Genomic DNA, 25,816 nt, shown 5'->3' on the forward strand with positions numbered 1-25,816 from the left:
AGAAATCTACCTTTTCTCAAATAAATCATTAGGGACGTCTGTATGGTTGATATTGTGGTGAAACCCCTCCCACAGTGTGATGTCAAGACCTAGGTCCTGACATCACACTGTGGAAGCCTTGTTGCATTGTGGGAAATAATGGCCGTTTCCAACTGCCAAGAAATCAATATCTCTCTCAGTGCATATGTATATCTATGGAAAACAAACAAACAAACAAAATTTTAGCCTATCGCATTGTTAGGGGGTATAGTTATAGATAATGGCAGTAGTCTGTTTTTTTTCATGTCAGCCAGTAGTAAAGATGATTACATGCAGGCTGATTGTGGCTCAAACAATATGAATAAATTACATGACGAATATCAATAATTTTTGATCTCTCTTCTATTTTTTTAAATTCTCACTTTGGAATGTAATGATATATTTTTTTCACTTTTTCGCTACAGTTCCTCTTTCAGTACATTACAACTAATGCTTCCCCTACCACAAACTTTCCAGCTCGTGGACTTCCTGGTGAAATTACTTTAAACACCAGAGGCCATCAAACTGTTTGCAGATCTTCTAGTTTAGGGGTAAGGGTGAAGTCACAACCTCTGTATTCCCTATTGCAACAAAACTGAGCACTTCCATATCACAGTCCATTAGGAACCATGTGGAAGAACTGTGCTTTTCAGGCAAATTTTAGGTTCTTATGTGTGATCAAGCAGAGATAACTCTTGACATTCATGCTAGCAATGTACAGAGCCACACTGTCATTTTCTCAGTAATAGTGGAGTTTAACGTTATAGAAGATTAGGATTATTTTCAGAAGATGAGATCAAGAAACAAATCCCAGTTTAGAAATCCCTCTGTATGGTAATAGGGAGGGGTCTTCCCACATCTCCCGATTCATGAAGAGAGAAAAGCTGCTGCATTTATTGGCAGGTAAACACACTGGTTCTATAAAAAGCATTGTTTGATATAGATGTGCCTTAGTACAATATTTTACCTGCAAGTTCTGCAGCAAAATAAACCTTTCAATAAATCCTGCAGTGAGAGGAAGAATGCATTTGACATCTTTATTCCCTTATAATGCTAATTGTATGGCTGTCATGTTGATCTTTTGACTTCCAGGTGTGTGACTCACTTGAGTCACACACCTGGAATAAAAATATTCACAGAGACTACATTTTAATCTTTGCGTATTGTCTCCTGTGCTGCACCGCCACATAAGTGATGCTTATCAGACATTCAGCTGAAACAATGTGCATGCAATTATTTCCTCCGTACAGAATCATCATTTGTCAGGTGCAGCATCAACTGTTCATGTAACTGTTTGCTACAATGTACAGCATCCATGGTAATAAAACGATCGCAATAAAGTAGCCAGAAGATTATTAGCAGAACAAATACTGATTTATACAGGCAACACAGTGGGGTAGTGGTTGGCACTCTCGCAGCAAGGGTTCTACCTGCAAGGAGTTTGTATGCTCTTCCTATGTCTGGATGGGTTTCCTCCGGGTACTAAATGTTTCCTCCCAAATCCCAAAAACATGCAGATAAGTTAATTGGCATATATATATATATATATATATATATATATATATATATATATGTATATATGTATGTATATATGTATATATATATATATATATATATATATATATATATATATATATATATATATATATATATATATATGTATATATGTATGTATATATGTATATATATATATATATATATATATATATATATATATATATATATATATATATATATATATATATATATATGTATGTATATATATATATATATATATATATATATACATACAGTGGAGGAAATAATTATTTGACCCCTCACTGATTTTGTAAGTTTGTCCAATGACAAAGAAATGAAAAATCTCAGAACAGTATCATTTCAATGGTAGGTTTATTTTAACAGTGGCAGATAGCACATCAAAAGGAAAATCGAAAAAATAACCTTAAATAAAAGATAGCAACTGATTTGCATTTCATTGAGTGAAATAAGTTTTTGAACCCCTACCAACCATTAAGAGTTCTGGCTCCCACAGAGTGGTTAGACACTTCTACTCAATTAGTCACCCTCATTAAGGACACCTGTCTTAACTAGTCACCTGTATAAAAGACATCTGTAGACAGAATCAATCAATCAAGCAGACTCCAAACTCTCCAACATGGGAAAGACCAAAGAGCTGTCCAAGGATGTCAGAGACAAAATTGTAGACCTGCACAAGGCTGGAATGGGCTACAAAACCATTAGCAAGAAGCTGGGAGAGAAGGTGACAACTGTTGGTGCGATTGTTCGAAAATGGAAGAAGCACAAAATGACCATCAATCGACCTCGCTCTGGGGCTCCACGCAAGATCTCACCTCGTGGGGTGTCAATGGTTCTGAGAAAGGTGAAAAAGCATCCTAGAACTACACGGGATGAGTCAGTGAATGACCTCAAATTAGCAGGGACCACAGTCACCAAGAAAACCATTGGAAACACATTACACCGCAATGGATTAAAATCCTGCAGGGCTCGCAAGGTCCCCCTGCTCAAGAAGGCACATGTGCAGGCCCGTCTGAAGTTTGCCAATGAACACCTGAATGATTCTGTGAGTGACTGGGAGAAGGTGCTGTGGTCTGATGAGACCAAAATAGAGCTCTTTGGCATTAACTCAACTCGCTGTGTTTGGAGGAAGAAAAATGCTGCCTATGATCCCCAAAACACCGTCCCCACCGTCAAGCATGGGGGTGGAAACATTTTGTTTTGGGGGCGTTTTTCTGCTAAGGGCACAGGACAACTTAATTGCATTAACAGGAAAATGGACGGAGCCATGTATCGTGAAATCCTGAAAGACAACCTCCTTCCCTCTGCCAGGAAACTGAAAATGGGTCGTGGATGGGTGTTCCAGCACGACAATGACCCAAAACATACAGCAAAGGCAACAAAGGAGTGGCTCAAGAAGAAGCACATTAAGGTCATGGAGTGGCCTAGTCAGTCTCCGGACCTTAATCCAATAGAAAACCTATGGAGGGAGCTCAAGCTCAGAGTTGCACAGAGACAGCCTCTAAACCTTAGGGATTTAGAGATGATCTGCAAAGAGGAGTGGACCAACATTCCTCCTAAAATGTGTGCAAACTAGGTCATCAATTACAAGAAACGCTTGACCTCTGTGCTTGCAAACAAGGGTTTTTCCACTAAGTATTAAGTCTTTTATTGTTAGAGGGTTCAAAAACGTATTTCACTCAATGAAATGCAAATCAGTTGCTATCTTTTATTTAAGGTTATTTTTCCGATTTTCTTTTTGATGTGCTATCTGCCACTGTTAAAATAAACCTACCATTGAAATGATACTGTTCTGAGACTTTTCATTTCTTTGTCATTGGACAAACTTACAAAATCAGTGAGGGGTCAAATAATTATTTCCTCCACTGTATATACGTATATATATATATATATATACACACGTGTATATATATATATATATATATATATATATATATATATATATATATATATATATATATATATATATATATATATATATATATATATATATATATACAGTGGTATGCAAAAGTATTCGGCCCCCTTGAAGTTTTCCACATTTTGTCATATTACTGCCACAAACATGAATCAATTTTATTGGAATTCCACATGAAAGACCAACACAAAGTGGTGTACACATGAGAAGTGGAACGAAAATTATACATGATTCCGAACATTTTTTTTACAAATAAATAACTGCAAAGTGGTGTGTGCATAATTATTCAGCCCCCTTTGATCTGAGTGCAGTCAGTTGCCTATAGACATTGCCTGATGAGTGCTAATGGCTAAATAGAGTGCACCTGTGTGTAATCTAATGTCAGTACAAATACAGCTGCTCTGTGAGGGCCTCAAAGGTTGTCTAAGAGAATATTGGGTGCAACAACACCGTGAAGTCCAAAGAACACACAAGATAGGTCAGGGATCAAGTTATTGAGAAATTTAAAGCAGGCTTAGGCTACAAAAAGATTTCCAAAGCCTTGAACTTCCCACAGAGCACTGTTCAAGCGATCATTCAGAAATGGAAGGAGTATGGCCACGACTGTAAACCTACCAAGACAAGGCCATCCACCTAAACTCACAGGCCGAACAAGGAGAGCGCTGACCAGAAATGCCGTTAAGAGGCCCATGATGACTCTGGACGAGCTGCAGAGATCTACAGCTCAGGTGGGAGACTCTGTCCATTGGACAACTATTAGTCATGCACTGTACAAAGTTGGCCTTAATGGAAGAGTGGCAAGAAGAAAGGCATTGTTAACAGAAAGCATAAGAAGTTCCGTTTGCAAATTGCCACAAGCCATGTGGGGGACACAGCAACCGGATGGAAGAAGGTGGTCAGATGAGACCAAAATGGAACTTTTTGGCCAAAATGCAAAACGCTATGAGTGGAGGAAAACTAACACTGCACATCACTCTGAACACACCATCCCCACTGTCAAATATGGTGGTGGCAGCATCATACACCGGGGATGGGGGGGAATCTCTTCAGCAGGGACAGGGAAGCTGGTCAGAGTTGATGGGAAGATGGATGGAGCCAAATACAGGGCAAACTTGGAAGAAAACCTCTTGGAGACTGCAAAAAACTATTGATAAGATAGCATCTTGCAGTTGATGGAGATTTGAGGGATGCACATCCAAGGCACGAAGCTCCCGTTCCATTACATCCCAAAGATGCTCTATTGGGTTGAGATCTGGTGACTGTGGGGGCCATTTTAGTTTTGAAATGATTAAAGCTTTGTGACATGGTTCATTATCCTGCTGGCAGTAGCCATCAGAGGATGGGTACATGGTGGTCATGAAGGGATGGACATGGTCAGAAACAATGCTCAGGTAGCCCGTGGCATTTAAACGATGCCCAGTTGGCACTAGGGGGCCTAAAGTGTGCCAAGAAAACATCCCCCACAGTATTACACCACTACCACCAGCCTGCACAGTGGTAACAAGGCATGATGGATCCAAGTTCTCATTCGGTTTACCCCAAATTTTGACTATCGAGACTCATCAGACCAGGCAACATTTTTCCAGTCGTCAACTGTCCAATTTTGGTGTAGCCTCTTTTTCCTATTTGTAGTGGAGATGAGTGGTACCCGGTGGGGTCTTTTGCTGTTGTAGCCCATCCGCCTCAAGGTTGTGCCTGTTGTGGCTTCACAAATGCTTTGCTGCATACCTCGGTTGTAACGAGTGGTTATTTTAGTCAACGTTGCTCTTATATCAGCTTGAATCAGTTGACCCATTCTCCTCTGACCTCGAGCATCAAGGCATTTTCGCCCACAGGACTGTCGCATACTGGCTGTTTTTCCCTTTTCACACCATTCTTTGTAAACCCTAGAAATGGTTGTGCATGAAAATCCCAGTAACTGAGCAGGTTGTGACTGGCCCGTCTGGCACCAACAACCATGCCACGCTCAAAATTGCTTAAATCACCTTTCTTTCCCATTATGATATTCAGTTTGGAGTTCAGGAGATTGTCTTGAACCCACCCTTTAATGCATTGAAGCAACTGCTATGTGATTGGTTGATTAGATAATAGCATTAATGAGAAATTGAACTGGTGTTCCTAATAATCCTTTAGGTGAGTGTAAATATAAATACTAAATAAAAATATCAACTGGTTTATTCAGTCAGTGCTAGTATAAAAGTATTTCAAAGTCTGGTCAGTATATTAGTTTCATCTGTCTTAGGCTCAACACACACCATACAATCTAGGTTGTTCAATCTTACCACTTTCATGTAGTATAAGAGCTTTTACAATCAATCATCCAAGGTATTTTCAATCTGTTGGCCCTTATACTACATAGATTTGGTAAATCTGTACAACCAAGATTGTATGGTGTGTGTTGAGCTTTACTAGTTATACAATTTAAAGTGCAACTCCAGTCAAAATTAAAAATGTATCTAGAAGTTGTTCCTAGAGAAGTACTATATAGCCTAATGTAAAGTTGTAATATTTCTGACACTACTGGCTCCAAACTTAAAGAGAGTCTGAAGCGAGAATAGATCTCGCTTCAGACCTCATAGCTAGCAGGGGCATGCGTGCCCCTGCTAAAACGCCGCTATAGCGCGGCTTAACGGGGGTCCCTGTCCCCCCAAACCCCCTCCGTGCAGCGGGGGAGCGCTTCCTGGTTGGGGCAGGGCTAACCGCCGCAGCCCTGCCCCATGCGCGTCTGTCAGACGCGTATCTCCGCCTCTCCCACGCCCCTCTCAGTCTTCCTTCACTGAGAGGGGCGGGGGAGAGGCAGCGATGCGCGTCTGATAGACGCGCTGGGAGGCAGGGCTGCAGCCGTTAGCCCTGCCTCCAGGAAGAGTTTTCCCTACGACCATTTTACGACCAACTTTTGCGGGGGGTGGGTTGGGGGTGAAGGGACCCCCGTTAAGCCGCGGGATAGCGGCGTTTTAGCAGGGGCACACGTGCCCCTGCTATATATAAGACCTGAAGCGAGATTTAGTCTCGCTTCAGTGTCTCTTTAAAAGGAATCTAAACTGAGAAGGATATGGATTTTTCCTTTTAAAATAATACCAGTTGCCTGAATTGCCTGCTGATCCTGTGTCTCTAATACTTTTAGCCACAGCCCCTGAACAAGCATGCAGATCAGGTGCTCTGACTGAAGTCAGACTGGATTAGCTGCATGCTTGTTTCAGGGTGTGATTTAGCCACTATTGCAGCCACATAGATCAGCTGGACTGCCAGGCAACTGGTATTGTTTAACAGGAAACATCCATATCACTTTCAGTTAATGTTCCTTTTAACCACTTGAGGACCACAGTCTTTTCGCCCCTTAAAGGGAACCAGAGAGGTTAAAAAAAAGGTTTTATACATACCTGGGGCTTCCTCCAGCCCCATACGCACGGATCGCTCTTACGCTGCCATCCTCTGCTGCCTGGATCCGCCGTTACCGGGTCCCGTCATTGCCTCGAGTCGGCCAGTCGGCCGGTGTACGCGGCCGATTCTTCGCATCACACAGCGCTCCCTCTATACAAGTACGCATGAGGCTGCCTACTGCGCAGCCGCATGCGTACGGGTATGGAGGGAGCCCCTGTGATGCGGACAATTGGCCGCGTCCGCCGGAAGTGACGGGCCCGGTACCGGCGGTTCCAGGAAGCGGAGGATGACGGCGTGGGAGCGATCCAGGCTTATGGGGTTGGAAGAAGCCCCAGGTATGTATAAAAGCCTTTGTCTATTTTAGCAACCCATTCCCCTCTGGTTCCCTTTAAGGACCAGAGCCTTTTTCTCCATTCAGACCACTGCAGATTTCACGGTTTATTGCTCGGTCATACAACCTACCACCTAAATTAATCTCCTTGTATCTCCTTTTCTTGTCACTAATACAGCTTTCTTTTGGTGCTATTTGATTGCTGCTGCGAGTTTTAGTTTTTATTTATCAAAAAAGACATGAATTTTGTCAAAAAAATGATTTTCTTTTTACTTTCTGTGCTGACATTTTTCAAATAAAGTAAAATTTCTGTATACATTTTTTGTCCAAATTTATTGTGCTACATGTCTGATAAAAAAAATAAATCCATTCAGTGTATATTTATTGGTTTGGCTAAAAGTTATAGCGTTTATAAACTATGGTGCCAAAAGTGAATTTTCCCATTTTGAAGCATCTCTGACTTTTCTGACCACCTGTCATGTTTCATGAGGTGCTAAAATTCCAGGATAGTATAAATACCCCCCAAATGACCCCATTTTGGAAAGAAGACATCCCAAAGTATTCACTGAGTGGCATGGTGAGTTCATAGAAGATCTTTTTTGTCACAAGTTAGCGGAAAATGACACTTTGTGACAAAAAAAAAAAAAAGTTTCCATTTCTTCTAACTTGCGACAAAAAAAAATGAAATCTGCCACGGACTCACTATGCTCCTCTCTGAATACCTTGAAGTGTCTTCTTACCAAAATGGGGTCATTTGTAAGGTGCGTTTACTGTCCTGGCATTTTGGGGGGTGCCTAATTGTAGGCACCCCTGTAAAGCCTAAAGGTGCTCATTGGACTTTGGGCCCCTTAGCGCAGTTAGGCTGCAAAAAAGTGCCACACATGTGGTATTGCCGTACTCACTAGAAGTAGTATAATGTGTTTTGGGGTGTATTTTTACACATACCCATGCTGGGTGGGAGAAATATCTCTGTAAATGACAATTGTCTGATTTTTTTTTTTTACACACAATTGTCTATTTACAGAGATATTTCTCCCACTCAGCATGGGTATGTGTAAAAATACACCACAAAACACATTATACTACTTCTCCTGAGTACGGCGATACCACGTGTGGCACTTTTTGCACCCTAACTGCGCTAAGGGGCCCAAAGTTCAGTGAGTACTTTAAGGATTTCACAGGTAATTTTGCGACATTTCGTTTCAAGACTACTCCTCACGGTTTAGGGCCCCTAAAATGCCAGGGCAGTATAGGAACCCCACAAATGACCCCATTTTAGAAAGAAGACACCCCAAGGTATTCCGTTAGGAGTATGGTGAGTTCATAGAAGATTTTTTTTTTGTCACAAGTTAGCGGAAATTGATTTTAATTGTTTTTTTTTCCACAAATGTCATTTTCCGCTAACTTGTGACAAAAAATAAAATTGTATTTTTTGTCACAAGTTAGTGAAGAATGACACTTTGTGAAAAAAACAATAACAATCAATTTCCGCTAACTTTTGACAAAAAATTAAATCTTCTATTAACTCGTCATACACCTAACAGAATACCTTGGGGTGTCTTTTTTTCTAAAATGGGGTCACTTGTGGGGTTCCTATACTGCCCTGGCATTTTTACAGGCCCAAAACCTTGAGTAGTCTGGAAACCAAATGTCTCAAAATGACTGTTCAGGGGTATAAGCATCTGCAAATTTTAATGACAGGTGGTCTATGAGGGGGCGAATTTTGTGGAACCGGTCATAAGCAGGGTGGCCTCTTAGATGACAGGTTGTAGTGGGCCTGACTTGATGGATAGGAGTGCTAGGAGGGTGACTGATGGGTGTCTCAGGGGGTGGTTAGAGGGGAAAATAGATGCAATCAATGCACTGGGGAGGTGATCGGAAGAGGGTCTGAGGGGGGATCTGAGGGTTTGGCCGAGTGATCAGGAGCCCCCACGGGGCAAATTAGGGCCTGATCTGATGGGTAGGTGTGCTAGGGGATGACAGGTGGTGACGGAAGGTGATCGATGAGTAATTAGTGGGTGTTTAGAGGAGAGAACAGATGTAAACAATGCACTTGGGAGGTGATCTGACGTCAGATTTGCGGGCGATCTGATGGTGTGGGTGGGTGATCAGATTGCCCGCAAGGGGCAGGTTAGGGGCTGATTGATGGGTGGCAGTGACAGGGGGTGATTGATGGGTGATTGACAGGTGATTGACAGGTGAACAGTGGGTTATTACAGGGGGGATAGAGGCATACAGTACACGGGGGGGGGGGGGGGTCTGGGGAGAGTCTGAGGGGTGGGGGGTGATCAGGAGGGAACAGGGGGCAGTCTAGGGTATAAAAAAAATAGCGTTGACAGATATGACAGGGAGTGATTGATGGGTGATTAGGGGGGTGATTGGGTGCAAACAGGGGTCTGAGGGGTGGGCAGGGGGGGGCTGAGGGGTGCTGTAGGCGATCAAAGGGAAGGGGGAAGAGATCAGTGTGCTTGGGTGTAGACTAGGGTGGCTGCAGCCTGCCCTGGTGGTCCCTCGGACACTGGGACCACCAGGGCAGGAGGCAGCCTGTATAATAGGCTTTGTATACATTACAAAGCCTATTATACACTTCCGAACGGCCGGCGGGTTACAGCGCGAGGGGGGCAGAGCCTGTCGCCGGCGGCTGATCGCGTCACGAATGACGCGATCGCCGCATAACCACGCCCGCCGCCAATGGGTGTATTGCGGTCGTTTAGGCCCAGTCCTTGCCGCTGCCCATCGGCTGTGGGCGGTCGGCAAGTGGTTATAGAGACTCTGTAACAAAATTTTCATCCTTATTTCTTCTATCCTATAAGTTCCTATACCTGTTCTAATGTGCTCTGTCTAACTGCAGCCTTTCCTAATTGCACAGTGGCTGTATTATCTCTGTTATATGATCTAATCTTCTCTCCTCTGTCGGGTCTGTCGGGCTGAGGCAGTCAAGCTGGAATGTGCTGTGCTGCTTGTGATTGGATACAAGCTATACACACCCTCTCCGGGCCCCCTGCACACTCTGTACGACTCACACACCGAGCTCCTCTCAGCGTATCACTTGCAATGTCTTTTGTTTGAAAACACTGCATAAAAATGGCAATTACAAGCCAGGATTGCAGCAGGGAGTGGCAGAAATAGCACAGAGGGGCCCAGGAGAACATAATGAATAGAATGGTATGCTTTTTATTGCAGTGGCGGACACAGGCAGCAGTGGGCCCCTGTGCAAAATATCAATTGTGGGCCCCCCTGACCTGTGGCGCTCGAAGCGCGCCGCGGCAAAAAATGGGCGTGGCGATAACCAAATTGGGTGTGGACAGAACCTGCGGTGCGTATGGCGGCAAAAAATGGGCGTGGCAATGACCGGATAAGGGCGGAGCTAACTGTAATTTAAAGTGATCCCGGGGTGAGAGTGATATGGAGGCTGCCATATTTATTTCCTTTTAAACAATACTAGTTGCCTGGCGGCCCTGCTGATCTATTTGGCTGCAGTAATAAACTGAATTACACCAGCAACAAGCATGCAGCTTAATCGTCTCAGTTCTGACAATATTGTCAGAAACCCCTGACCTGCTGCATGCTTGTTCAGGGTCTATGGTTGAAAGAATAAGAGGCAGAGGACCAGAACGGCAACCAGGCAACTGGTATTGCTTAAAAGGAGAGAAATATGGCAGCCTCAATATTATTCTCACCTCCGGTTCCCTTGAAAAGTGCAACGCAAAGACAGTGGGCCCAAGTTTTGGTGACCCTTTCCCCAGAAAATTCACATAATTGTGCAGGTTTTCTCAAGAAAATACACATAATGTGAGCAGATTTGCCCAGAAAATACATTCAATCATGTCGGCAGATTTGCCCAGAAAATACATTCAAACATGTCGGCAGATATGCCCAGAAAATATGTGCAATGATGTCGGCAGATATGCCCAGAAAATATGTGCAATGATGTCGGCAGATATGCCCAGAAAATACGTGCAATGATGTCGGCAGATATGCCCAGAAAATACGTGCAATGATGTCGGCAGATATGCCCAGAAAATACGTGCAATGATGTCGGCAGATATGCCCAGAAAATACGTGCAATCATGTAGGCAGATATGCCCAGAAAATACGTGCAATCATGTCGGCAGATATGCCCAGAAAATACGTGCAATCATGTCAGCAGATTTGCCCAGAAAATACGTGCAATCATGTAGGCAGATTTGCCCAGAAAACACATGCAATCATGTAGCAAATTTGCCCAGAACATACATGCAATCATGTGGCAGACCTGCCCAGAACATACACCTGCTAAAATAAATAATAAAAAAAACCATTTACTCACCTGCAGCAGCAGACCTCCTGTCCCAGCCTCCATCCGGCGCGTAGCTCCCATGGGTGGTTGGGTGGATAGGTAGCCTGGTGGGTAGGTAGGTAGGCAGCCGGGTGGGTAGGTAGGTAGCCCTTAGCCGGGTGGGTAAGTAGCCTGGTGGGTGGCTGGGTAGCCGGGTGGGTGGGTAGCCTGGTGGGTGGCTGGGTAGGCGGGTGGGTAGGTAGCCTGGTGGGTGGGTAGGTGGGTGGTTAGGTAGCTGGGTGGGTGGGTAGGTAGCCTGGTGGGTCTTTAGGTAGGTAGCCTGGTGGGTTGGTAGGTAGCCTGGTGGGTAGGTAGGTAGGTAGCCGGGTGGGTGGTTAGGTAGCCGGGTAGGTAGCCGGGTGGGTGGTTAGGTAGCCGGGTTGGTAGCCGGGTGGGTGGTTAGGTAGCCGGGTAGGTAGCCGGGTGGGTGGTTAGGTAGCCGGGTAGGTAGCCGGGTGGGTGGTTAGGTAGCCGGGTAGGTAGCCGGGTGGGTGGTTAGGTAGCCGGGTGGGTGGTTAGGTAGCCGGGTGGGTGGTTAGGTAGCAGGGTGGGTGGTTAGGTATCCGGGTGGATAGGTAGCCGGGTGGGTGGGTAGGTAGCCGGGTAGGTAGCCGGGTGGGTGTGTAGGTAGCCGGGTGGGTGGTTAGGTAGCCGGGTTGGTAGCCGGGTGGGTGGTTAGGTAGCCGGGTAGGTAGCCGGGTGGGTGGTTAGGTAGCCGGGTAGGTAGCCGGGTGGGTGGTTAGGTAGCCGGGTAGGTAGCCGGGTGGGTGGTTAGGTAGCCGGGTGGGTGGTTAGGTAGCCGGGTGGGTGGTTAGGTAGCAGGGTGGGTGGTTAGGTATCCGGGTGGATAGGTAGCCGGGTGGGTGGGTAGGTAGCCGGGTAGGTAGCCGGGTGGGTGTGTAGGTAGCCGGGTGGGTGTGTAGGTATCCGGGTGGGTAGGTAGCCGGGTGGGTGGGTAGGTAGCCGGGTAGGTAGGTAGCCGGCAGGGTGGTTAGGTAGCCGGGTGGGTAGCTAGGTAGCCGGATGGGTAGGTAGCCGGGTGGGTGGTTAGGTAGCCGGGTGGGTAGGTAGGTAGCCGGGTGGGTGTGTAGGTAGCCGGCAGGGTGGTTAGGTAGCCGGGTGGGTAAGGTAGCCGGGTGGGTAGCTATCCGGGTGGGGGGCCCGACTCCTATCCTCCCTCACTCACCTCGGGGCCCCCCTCCCGGTATGCGCGGCGGCCGGCGGGAGAGCAGAAAATACAGGAAGTCTCCGGCCGGGGCTGCAGCAGACGCTAGAGGCAGCTGCCGCTTGGTCTCCGATATGTCTCCAAGTTGGAGACATATCGGAGACCAAGCGGCAGCTGCCTCTAGCGTCTGCTGCAGCCCCGGCCGGAGACTTCCTGTATTTTCCGCTCTCCCGCCGCATGAGGGGGGGGGGGGGCCCGAGGTGAGGGGGGCCCGAGGTGAGGGGGGAGGACAGGAGTCGGGGCCCCCCAGGTTAAAAAAATTAAAAGCAAAATAAAAAAAAAACCCTGCAATACTTAATGGGCCCCTGAAGCAGCGGAACTTCAGGGGCCCTCGTGCGGCGGCACGGCCGTATGTCCGCCACGAAAATACGTGCAATTATGTCGGCAGATATGCCCAGAAAATACGTGCAATCATGTCAGCAGATTTGCCCAGAAAATACGTGCAATCATGTCAGCAGATTTGCCCAGAAAATACGTGCAATCATGTCGGCAGATTTGCCCAGAAAACACATGCAATCATGTAGCAAATTTGCCCAGAACATACATGCAATCATGTGGCAGACCTGCCCAGAACATACACCTGCTAAAATAAATAATAAAAAAAAACATTTACTCACCTGCAGCAGCAGACCTCCTGTCCCAGCCTCCATCCGGCGCGCAGCTCCCATGGGTGGTTGGGTGGATAGGTAGCCTGGTGGGTAGGTAGGTAGGCAGCCGGGTGGGTAGGTAGGTAGCCCTTAGCCGGGTGGGTAAGTAGCCTGGTGGGTGGCTGGGTAGCCGGGTGGGTGGGTAGCCTGGTGGGTGGCTGGGTAGGCGGGTGGGTAGGTAGCCTGGTGGGTGGTTAGGTAGGTGGGTGGTTAGGTAGCTGGGTGGGTGGGTAGGTAGCCTGGTGGGTCTTTAGGTAGGTAGCCTGGTGGGTTGGTAGGTAGCCGGGTGGGTAGGTAGGTAGGTAGCCGGGTGGGTGGTTAGGTAGCCGGGTAGGTAGCCGGGTGGGTGGTTAGGTAGCCGGGTTGGTAGCCGGGTGGGTGGTTAGGTAGCCGGGTAGGTAGCCGGGTGGGTGGTTAGGTAGTCGGGTAGGTAGCCGGGTGGGTGGTTAGGTAGCCGGGTAGGTAGCCGGGTGGGTGGTTAGGTAGCCGGGTGGTTAGGTAGCCGGGTGGGTGGTTAGGTATCCGGGTGGATAGGTAGCCGGGTGGGTGGGTAGGTAGCCGGGTGGGTGTGTAGGTAGCCGGGTGGGTGTGTAGATATCCGGGTGGGTAGGTAGCCGGGTGGGTGGGTAGGTAGCCGGGTAGGTAGGTAGCCGGCAGGGTGGTTAGGTAGCCGGGTGGGTAGCTAGGTAGCCGGATGGGTAGGTAGCCGGGTGGGTGGTTAGGTAGCCGGCAGGGTGGTTAGGTAGCCGGGTAGGTAGCCGGGTGGGTAAGGTAGCCGGGTGGGTGGGTAAGGTAGCCGGGTGGGTAGCTATCCGGGTGGGGGGCCCGACTCCTATCCTCCCTCACTCACCTCGGGGCCCCCCTCCCGGTATGCGCGGCGGCCGGCGGGAGAGCAGAAAATACAGGAAGTCTCCGGCCGGGGCTGCAGCAGACGCTAGAGGCAGCTGCCGCTTGGTCTCCAATATGTCTCCAAGTTGGAGACATATCGGAGACCAAGCGGCAGCTGCCTCTAGCGTCTGCTGCAGCCCCGGCCGGAGACTTCCTGTATTTTCCGCTCTCCTGCCGCATGGGGGGGGGGGGGGGGGCCGAGGTGAGGGGGGAGGACAGGAGTCGGGGCCCCCCAGGTTAAAAAAATTAAAAGCAAAATAAAAAAAAAACCTGCAATACTTAATGGGCCACGGAAAGCAGCGGAACTTCAGGGGCCCTCGTGCGGCGGCACGGCCGTATGTCCGCCACTGTTTTATTGTAAGAATTTTAGAGTACAGATTCTCTTTAATGGTTGCTGAATGAAAATGTTGCTGCCATTGCTCCACAAACACTCAAAAGCAGCAAGGGAAACCATGAGGAAAACTGCATGTCACAAATGGGTGGTGTCCGCAAAAGGTTAGACATTCCCTCGACTCAGACCATCTCCATCAATCAAAGACACAGAAAAACTGCCAGCAGTTACCCCATCAAGCACTACCACCCACTGCAGTCATGGTAACCAGATTTACACTGAAAGGATCATGGGGAAAAAAACATCTACAAACAAAACCATTATTGTTACTGTGACAGTTATAACATTTCTTTTTTTATTGCTTCAAAATGCTTCAGAAAACTTGTGAAAAGTGCACCAAAGTGAAATACTATAATTTGAGACCGTAAAGACATAAGCTACAGCATACACATATTTTGGCACCTATGTCCCAGCACCATGTGATCTTATTACAGAGTAAAGAGGTAACAGTTTACACATGGTACAATACCCTACTGCTACCAATATACAGTTCTCACCTATCAATAGATTCCTCCGACGTCCATCTCCTCCTCGGTTACCTGCTATTGTGTCAAGAGTCACACAGGCAGGATAACTGAAAGAAGGACTATTTATAGGATTCATCAACTCTCTACATAAACAGGGGCTTTTCTCTGTGTGTCCAGGCAGGCAGAAAAAAGGAACGAACAAGCCACAGTCTAGATAATCTTATAAAGGACCACAAATAGAACAGTGCCATGTACAGGCCAGATGTATGAACACCAGCCTCCTGCTCACTCCCATTCAGTTGAAAACACACCCAATTTTGTCAGGTGGGAATGCAAGGAGCTGTGCTGACAGCTGAAGCCATGCTTTCCTGTTGACCGATAGTGTATCATTGCCATCAGTCTCTAGAAGTGAGTGATCGCTTTAGATCAATGAGACAAAAGAGTGAGCAGGCAATTGTGGTTACTAAGGAAGAAATACAATTGGTACATACTAAGGCTGCCAATTCCTTTGATGTTCTTTAGAAAATGTGCAGACCATTTAATGGCTAGCTGCGCCAGGTTTACACTATGCTTAATTAGTAGTAAGTTAGAGGTTAGGTCTCTTCTGTGAGGACCACTCAATGTGGTGGAAGAGTCTAGTACTGAGAACTGCACACAATCTGTTTATTGGAAGCCAACATCCTCCATTTGTTTTGAATGCAAGTTGTGCAATCTGCCCATGTGTAGGCTTACTTGCCAGACAGTCTATTGGGCCAATCAGAGTGCAGGGATCAGGTCCTTTAATGTAACTGGACCTGCTGGTGATAAGGGCGGGAGGAGAGGAGCTGCATTTGAGTATTAATGTTCGCTATGCTGCAATTCAGCAGCATAGCGTGCGCCAAGTCCCAGCTCCCAGATTAAGCATGCTATGCTGCCGATAGCGTGCAAGGAAACTAATTAAGGCACTTAAGTTTTATAGTGCGCGTAACAGCTAATAACTCTCGCTGTTATGCGACGCTAACTTTAGTATATCAACCCTATGGTGTGTATTTAAGTCTCTGGGGGGACTTTGCACACCTCTGTTGGTTTCATTTCAGTTGCAGCCTGAAAAGGAGTGCTGCCAATTCCTTTGCTGTTCTTTAGAAAATGTGTAGACCATATTATGGCTAGCTGCCCCAGGTTTACACTATGTTTAATTGTTAGAGGTTAGGACTGTTTCGTGAGGACCCCTCAACGGGGTGGAAGAGTCTAGTACTGAATAAACTGCGTGCAAACTGTTTATTGGAAGCCAACATCCTCCATTTGTTGCATCTGTTTTGAATGCAAGTTGTGTCTTCCTGTGTGTAGGCTCTGCAAATCTATGCTTTTGGTCAATTTGGGTGCAGCCTGCATTTGGCAGTGCTGCCATCGCCTCCTGGGGTACGTAAAGTGTTGTTCAAAAAAACATTTTTTTTAATCAAACTTAAAAAAAGGTGCAAATTGGTATATAAGACTAATTCAGAATCAGTTTAATATTTTGATACATATAAGAAACAATTTCAGATTTTTCCTTCTTTATTAACTTGAGATGGGCCGTGTGATGATATATGTGGTGATGAGGATATGTACGGTAATATGCAGAACATAGCAGCCATATTGTATCTTGTGGAAGCCATATTTTCACCTTTTCTGTCTGTGTCATATGTGTCTGGCTGAAGGAAGCTGATACTTTGAGTTTCTGTATTCAGTTCTTCTGGAAGTTGGACGCTGCTAATTGGATCTTCTGTAGGCCAGTATATAGTACATTTGCATCTGAAGGGTGAACTTTTGTGAATAGTAGGAGCAGGAACTGCTAAATTGGTTTGCTAGCCTCTGGCCAGAAAATGGCTTATTAGGTCAATAGCCAGTCAGGTCCTTACCTTTGATCTGCTATGAAATACTGTCTCAGATGTGTATTTTGCTTGGGCATTTGTCACCTGGAGTAGGGAAGTCTTTGGATGTGTGTGCTAAAATACAATTTTACCTGTGGAAATTAGATCTATGGGGAGATCTAATATGAAATCATTATTTAATAAGTTTGACTTCTGATGTACTGAACTAACTCATAACCTAGAAAGAGACTGCAGTGTAATTTGCGTTACAAGTTCAGTGCCTGATTGTGCCTTGCTACTGTACGATTGTATTGTGTTTGTGGCGTTCCCGTGTTTGGCCTAAGCGCAAAGCTGACCCAAATACGAAAACGCGGACTGTGTGCAGATCACTCGACAGCAGAGTGGGAATCGTTGAAGTGTCTAGCAGCAGCTAGTGGTGGCAGTGAGAAGTGCTTTGAGGGGCGACAGCCTTGTTGTAGCTGGAATAAGGCTGCTCCCTGCTTGATCTGGTCAAAACCGTAATCGGGAACCATATCTGCAGGTGTGCAGCGGGGCCGGTTCCTGACAGGCCGAATCCCAAATTTCTTTGAATCCAAAAAAAAAAATCTTGAATGTCTCAAATGTCAAATCTTACAAATCCTGTAAATAAGAAATATGTGGTCTGTGTAAGAATAGTAGCTAGACTTAGAATATACACAATTCTTATGTACAGGATTTGTAAGATGAGAGATTCAAAAGATTTGAGAATCTTTTTGGATTCAGATTTGAGGAAATTATGGGATTAATCTCATCTCTATTTTTAACACTTTAGCAGCCAAATAAAGTAAAACTTTATTTGGCTGCAGGGCCAAATTTTTCCTGTCACTGGGGAAGTGTTTCCAGCTTGGTACTTACCTGTCTGGACAGCTTCTTCTTCTTCCACCATAATGGCAATGTAAACCTGACATGTCTTCTCGGTTCTGAACACAACATGAAATGTGATCGAGATCCAGGAAACCATGTCAACATTACAGTGCTCTCTTCCATCACCCCTCTTCCACCACTGGGTGGTGCTATAACGCTGATATGGTCTCCAGGATCCCAATCATAAGTCATCATGTGATCGGATGCGATCGGGACCCAGAAGACTTGTAGGAAGTCAAATGAAAAAAAAAAAAGACCTGTAGGAAGTTCAGAGCTGCGGGTGGGGAAGAAAAGAAGCATCCGGAACAGATACCTATAACTGCTACCTGCCACCCGCTCGTTTGGTTGCACTAGGCAGCAAAATGAGATTTTTTTGAAAAATTTCATTTGAAGCTAATAAAGAGTTAAAATGAATCACGACTCATGCATAACCTTTTCCTGCCTGCTGGTGGCAGCATTTGCATGGGCTGATGGGACTTTCACTGTGCCACCAGCAGACGGCTCTATGGACTGTGAGCAGTCCTCATTTTCTACAATTCATCACATGCATCTTGTTATCACTTGGACTATTTAAGAACTGCCTCTTCCCCCTGCTAATTGCCAGAACTTTGAGCTCCCAGGTCTGAGTTTCTGGACATCCTGGTTTCTGATCCTTGCCCTAATCTCGGTTTATGCCTTCCTGTATCTGAACCCTGTTACTTCTGTCCGAGACCTTCCTTTTGCCTTATCCCTGGTGCCGTGCTTTTCTGATAACCTGTTGCTGACCTTGCTCTCCTGCTGACTCGGATATTCTGCCTAATCCATTTTGTACTGCGATTGTATATATATATTTTCTGTATATATTATTGTGCACTTCGTTAGATAGATAGTCAGGTGTTGTATATATTTGTCACTGCTTCCCGGGTTATTTGTATATATTATGTGCTGTGCATATGTTTGTATGATATTTGCATTTACGCTTGTATGTGTGCTTGCATTATTGCATTTGCAATAAATCATTATTTTTGCACCTTATTCCCTGTGTCTGTATACTGCAAACTGTGGTCAAACCCTGTTTCTCCATTCAGGCTCCTGATAGTAGAGATGGCCCGAATGGTTCGCATGCGAACTTATTTGCGCAAACTTCGGTGGTTCACGTTCGCGATCGAACGCGAACTTTATGGCGGTTCGACATGCCCCCCAAAACTACATCATTAGGGTCAACTTTGACCCTCTACATCACAGTCAGCAGGCACAGGGTAGCCAATCAGGCTGCACTCCCTCCTGGAGCCTCAGGCTACACTCCCTCCTGGAACCCCCCCCCCCCTTATAAAACACAGGCAGTGTGAGCCATTTCACTCACTCGTGTGGCTGCAGTAATTAGAGAAGGGAGAGAACCTGCTGACATAGGGGAAGCTTAGTTAGGCTCTTGTGGTAGGCTTGTCAGCTTGCTCCTTCTTGCTGATCTTATTGCTAAAAAGCACTCCTCATCCTCAACAGCTCTTTTGAGACCTAATGTTGTTCTTGTGATATAATTTTTTTTTTATTTGTGTGTGTCCCACAGACACTTGTGTTGCATATACAGCCTTGGTAGGTAATTCCTACTGTGCCACTGCCAGGCCCAGCACATTCAGTGACTACCTGTGTGTGTGACAGCTGCACAACTGTAATACAATCAGTGCATACCCACCTATTGTTCAGTGCACCTACCTACCTAGATGACCGCATGCAGTGTCACTGCACCTGTTCATGGTACCTGTGTCTGTGTGTGACAGGTGCACATTTGTAATACCAGTCACTGCATACCTGTTCACTGCACCTGTGTGACCGCACGCTGTTTTATATACCAGTCTGTGCATACCTGTTAGCTGCACCTGTGTAACAGCACATTGTTGTACCAGCAGTCACTGCAACCTGTTCACTGAACCTGTGTAACCGCACATTGTTGTAGCAGCAGTCACTGCAACCTGTTCACTGCACCTGTGTAACCATACATTGTATTAGTCAAGTCAGTGCATACCTTTCACATCATCCCCCCTAATATGGACAAAACAAGAGGCAGAGCCAGAGGCAGGCCACCTGGCAGGTCTGTTCGAGGTCGCGCTGTCGTGATTTCATGCGGCCCTCGACCAAAGTACAGTGTTCAGAAGAAGGCACATGCCATCAACCCCCAATATTGTCAGGACGTAGTTGACTAACGCAAAACACCTCCTTCCTCAGCTTCCGCATGGAAGCGTGACATATCTTCCTCCTCCTGCTCTGATTCTGGCACCCCACTTAACACTCCGTCGGCAGCCATCACCAAAGAGCCATCATCACAGGGCTCAGCAGTGTGGACTTTTTTTGTGTGTCTGCTTCAGATAAGAGTTATGCCATCTGTACTCTCTGCCACCGAAAATTGAGCTGTGGAAAAACCAATACCCGCGTAGGGACAACTACCTTACGAAGGCACATGATTACAATGCACAAACTGCAATGGGATGACCACCTGAGGAAAAGCAGCACACAAAAGCAAAGCCACACACCTCAGTGTAAGATACCAGGCCGCAATTATTTCTCAAAAAGGCGATACCTAAACTGTGCCGTGATTTTGAAAGGCAAGTGGTGACATCTCTGGCACACAGTGTTGGGTCAAGGGTCCATCTGACCACGGATGCCTGATCTGCAAAGCACGGTCAGGCCTGCCCAAAGACTTAGTCAGTCCCTACACACAGCATCTCTGCCTGCACGCCGTGTGACTGCCTGCCCCAAGACTAAGTCGGTCCTCACACAGCATCTCTTCCTGCAGGCCGCTTGACTGCCTTCTTCGCAACCACCAACAGGGTCCAGGACTACAGGCGGATTCCTGAATTTTTAAGGCTGCTGGGGAAGGGGGGGCACACCCAAGATAATAAGGTCGTTGCTTCACTGTGGACAGACCAAATTCGATCAGCTCACTGTTGTTCTGTCAATGAGCTATCTCAGCCCGGCGACCATATGGGCTTGAAAACCGCCATGGCATGCACTCTCGCCATGGTGCGCACCAGTCCAGCACGGCCGTCACTACACAAACAGCTGTTTGCGGTGCGTCACACAGTGAGTTTGGTCTGTCAGTGTGAAGCAGTACTCTAGTTACACTCCCTGATTGATGTATACACATGCAAGATGTTTTTAAGTACTTTAGGCCTCCAATTTAGCATGCAATGTGATTTCTGCCCTTGAAACGCTGCTTTGCGTCAAATCCAGATTTTTTTCCCGGGACTTTTGGCGTGTATCCCACTCATCCACGCAAAAAACTCAGATGTTAGACCCCTTGAAACATCTTTGCCATCACTTTTCTGGCCACAATAAATGTTTCTAGTTTTGAAAGTTCGCATCCCCATTAAAGTCTATTACGGTTCGCAAAAGTTCGAGCGAACCAAACTTTTTGCGGAGGTTCGCGAAGAGATGAAGTGACCCAATTTACATCTCCAAAAGTTATTTTGTTAAACCACCATCCTGATACTCTTCAATGTAAATGGGACAAGCTTGCTGGGCAAATAATACAAATGTGGGCATTTATTATGCTAAACCCTGTCGATCAAGAATAGTCGTGCAGAAGTGCACCATTATTCACAGATCTACTTCGTTCCCTGATGGGCCGAAATGACATTGATAAACAGCCATTAATTAAGAAATAATTCATCCAGTAGCAGGATTTTATTAGGGAACAGTAAAATTTTTCATGCAGTCTATCTTCTTTCTCATCATAATATTCATCATTCTCTGTATATATGGATCTCTCACCCTCCTGCAGGATGTGTTCTTTTACCCTTTCCTGCTAGGACTGATGCCAGCACATATTATGGAGAAGAAGTGTAATATGAACCACACTGAACAAAATACACATCAACAACAAATTCAAGTCACTTAGGGTTCAGCTTTGAGATTTATGTTGACTCCTCTCATATCATTTAACCACCCTGGCGTTCTATTAAGATTGCCAGGGTGGCTGCGGGAGGGTTTTTTTAAAATAAAAAAAAACTATTTCATGCAGCCAACTGAAAGCCCACTAGAGGGCGCTCCGGAGGCGTTCTTCTGATCGCCTCCGGCGGCCAAAAGTGACACGGAAGGCCGCAATGAGCAATGTTTTGTTTACTTCGTCGCCATGGCGACGAGCGGAGTGACGTCATGGACGTCAGCCGACGTCCTGACGTCAGCCGCCTCCGATCCAGCCCTTAGCGCTGGCCGGAACTATTTGTTCCGGCTGCACAGGACTCAGGCGGCTGGAGGGACCCTCTTTCGCCGCTGCTCGCAGAGCGGCGGCGATCAGGAAGCACACGCGGCTGGCAAAGTGCCGGCTGCGTGTGCTGCTTTTTATTTGATGAAAATCGGCCCAGCAGGGCCTGAGCGGCAGCCTCCGGCGGTGATGGACGAGCTGAGCTCGTCCATACCGCCCGGCTGGTTAACAAACTCTCGCTGTAAAACACCTCTCTATGCCTTATATTGATTTCCAATCATTTTGCTTGACCAAGAGGGAATTTATAGTTACACTGTGATTCTATCCCCAGATTCTATCCAGTGGCCTGGTATGAAAAAATGAGATTTACTTATCTTGGGCTTCCTCCAGCCCCTAGAAGCCCATGTGTCCCTCGCCAAAGTTCAGCTCTAGGGCAGTGTCCCGGGGTCCTCTCCGTAGCAGCCGCTAACACGCCGCACACTCTAGCGTCTCTTGCGGTCGTGTTCTGTACTCCTGTGAAAACACCTTGTGCTGTTTCCTGCAGACAAGCTTTGAAGATAAAACTAAGGGTGTGGCTCAGCACAGATACAGCCACACAGAGTGCTGTACACTAAAGATGATTAAGGGAACACATAAACAACACAATGTAACTCCAAGTCAAACACACTTCTGTGAATCAAACTGTCTACTTAGGTAGCAACACTGACTGACAATTTCACATGCTGTTGTTCAAATGGAATAGACATGTGGAAATTATAGGCAATTAGCAAGACATCCCCCAATAAAGCAGTGGTTCTGGCTGATGTTTTGGTCACTTTTGAATGCTGGCGGTGCTTTCACTCTAGTGGTAGAATAAGATGGAGTCTACAACCCACACAAGTGGCTCAGGAAGTGCAGCTCATCCAGGATTGCACATCATTGTGAGCTGTGGCAAGAGGGTTTGCGGTGTCTGTGAGTGCAGTGTCCAGAGCATGGAGGCACTACCAGGAGACAAGCCAGTAAAACACGAGATGTGGAGGAGGCTGTAGGAGGGCAGGAGGACTGCTACCTCTGCCTTTTTGCAAGGAGGAACAGGAGGAGCACTGCCAGAGCCCTGCAAAATGACCTCCAGCGGGCCATAAATGCGCATGTGTCTGCTCAAACAGTCAGAAACACACTCCATGAGGGTGGTATGAGAGCCGGACATCCACAGGTGGGGGTTGTGCTTACAGCCCAACACCGTACCGTGCATGATGTTTGCCATAGAACACCATGATTGGCAAATTCACCACTGGTGCCCTGTGTTCTTTACAGATGAAAGCACGTTCCCATTGATCACATGTGACAGACATGACAGAGTCTGGAGACGCCTTGGAGAACGTATTGCTGCCTGCAACATCCTCCAGAATGACTGGTTTGGCAGTGGATCAGTAATGGTGGGGGTGGCATTTCTTTGGGGGGCAACACAGCCCCCCTTGTGCTTCATTAGGTACTGAGATGAGATCCTCAGACCCCTTGTAAGAGCACATGCTGATGCAGTTAGCCTTAGGCTTCTCCTAATGAAAGACAATGCTAAACCTCATGTGGCTGGAGTGTGTCAGCAATTCCTGCAAGATGAAGGCATTGATGCTATGGACAAGACAAGCCAAGACAAATAACATTTATATTGCGTTTTTCTCCTTGCGGACTCAAAGCGCCAGAGCAGCAGCCACAAGGGCGCGCTCTATTGGCAGTAGCAATGTAAGGGAGACTTGCCAAAGGTCTCCTACTGAATTAGTGCTGGCTTACTGAACAGGCAGAGCCGAGATTCGAACCCTGGTCTCCTGTGTCAGAGGCAGAGCCCTTAACCATTACACCATCAGCCAACTGGGAATGGACGTTCCATTCCCACCCGTTCCCCAGACCTGAATCCAATTGAGCACATCTAGCGCATCATGTCTCCCTCCATCCACCAATGCCATGTTGCACCACAGACTTCCAGGAGTTGATAGGTAGATATATATATATATATATATATATATATATATATATATATATATATATGTATGTATGTTTTCGGTTTTTTTAAGTATTTACTTAGTGCCAAAATGTTACGCAGCGCTGTACAGAGTATATGGTCTTGTCACTAACTGTCCCTAAGAGGGGCTCACAATCCTGTCCCTATACCATAGTCCTAGATCTATGTATGTATTGTGTAGTGCATGTATCATAGTCTAGGGCCAATTTAGGGGGAAGCCAATTAACTTATCTGTATTTTTGGGGGGTGTGCGAGCAAACCGGAATGCCCAGAGGAAACCCACACAGACACAGGGAGAACATATAAACGCCTTGCAAATAGTGCCCTGGCTGGGATTCAAACCGGCCCACATACTGCTCAAGAATCAGGCTCATAGTTGAACTTGCCTACCCTGGTCTAGGGCCAGTTTGTAAGCAAGCCAGTATGTGTTTTATTTTTGAGGTATACAAGGAGACTGACCTGAGACAATCCACACAGACATGGAAAGAGAATCCCATCCATGCAGATAGTCTGCTGCCTGAGTTGCTAGCACTGTAAAACAAGATTTCTAGCCACTTAGCCACCCCAAAAAAATCTGTGTTATTTCCAGAGCAATGCAGCAGGTAAACATTACACAACATTTAATTATGCAGTCTGTCTCCTAACCACAGGGGCACACTAACATATGTACAGGGTTAGTTACAGTTTTCTTGCTTTTGTACGCAGTGCAATGACAGCTTACTACAAGCCAAAAGAATGCAAATGACAGCATTTCAAAGAGGAAAGAAAATCTTAGCTTCACTTAGTCCCATGCTATTTTTAAATGTTAACCAAGGCCAAGCAGCCACTGTTATTTAGAGTGGAAATTACATAAAATTGAAGGTTTTCAAAGACTTGCTAGATCAGCCAACAAAGCACCACACATAGAGGTAGTTGGCTGCTCACACAACATTCATTTCATTGATTACACTACCTGCAATATGTAGTAAGCGTAGAGGGATGACCAGAACAGACATTAAATGCTGCCGCACAAACTGAGCATTTGCGATTGAATGGGTGGTAGTCTGATGTCCCCACAGGTCCACTGTGTCTTCTGCTTAATAGAATAGGAATTAGTCCAAATAGTCAGGATGGGTTTGTTTTTTGTTTTGTTTTTTTTGGAGGGGGAGGGGGGGTGTTTAGCTAATTGCTATTGTATTTATCTGCCGTGGGAGGTCTCCTGTTACACTACATGCTAGTAGCTGATCTGAGAACATGGGTCTACAAGGGGTTTGATGGGTAGTTTCAGATAGTATATGGGTATTTATCTGTCTATACACAGATCAGTCTTGCAAGAGGAAAATTTAGGGAAAAAAAAAAAGCATAAGTTTTAATGAAAGATCAAAGAAAAAAAATGTAGTAGCGCTAGCCTGTGTCACCTTCCACTGTTCTATCACCAAACTAGTATGTGTTAGCAGCGCTACTACATTCTTATCTTTGATCTTTCACTAAAAGTTATGTTTCATTTTTTTTTTCCCTCTTTCAGGCTGCTTACACACTAAGACGTTACAGGCGCACGTTAGTGCAGCCTGTAACGCTCCCCCAACGCACAGCAATGTAACACAAGTGGGCTGTTCACACTGCCCACGTTGCGTTACATGTAACGCTGCACATTCTTCCGAAAGTGCAGCATACTGTAGCGTTACAGCGGCCTAAGCCGCGTTAGACTGTTTGCACATGCTCAGTCATGTTGGGGAGGAGCGGAGAGCGGCCAGGCACTTGGCTTATTAATATTCACTGCACGTTGTGACGTGCAGTGTTTACTTCCCGGTG

General features: G+C 46.2%; 1 protein-coding gene and 1 long non-coding RNA gene across 4 annotated transcripts in view; one reads left to right on the top strand and one right to left on the bottom strand.

The window, feature by feature from the left end:
* LOC137538716 (uncharacterized) overlaps nucleotides 1–25,816 on the bottom strand; it is a 793,867-nt gene that overhangs the window by 474,530 nt on the left and 293,521 nt on the right. The gene's annotated exons all lie outside the window — the stretch shown is intronic.
* Nucleotides 1–25,816, top strand: part of LOC137538614 (uncharacterized) — a 59,970-nt gene that overhangs the window by 13,927 nt on the left and 20,227 nt on the right. Inside the window, exon 3 of the mRNA XM_068260892.1 lies at nucleotides 23,323–23,438. Within this exon, the coding sequence (XP_068116993.1) occupies nucleotides 23,323–23,438 (116 nt within the window). The remainder of the gene's footprint in view (nucleotides 1–23,322; nucleotides 23,439–25,816) is intronic.

This window comes from Hyperolius riggenbachi, chromosome 11 (genome assembly GCF_040937935.1).
Source record: "Hyperolius riggenbachi isolate aHypRig1 chromosome 11, aHypRig1.pri, whole genome shotgun sequence".
Lineage (NCBI taxonomy): Eukaryota > Metazoa > Chordata > Amphibia > Anura > Hyperoliidae > Hyperolius > Hyperolius riggenbachi.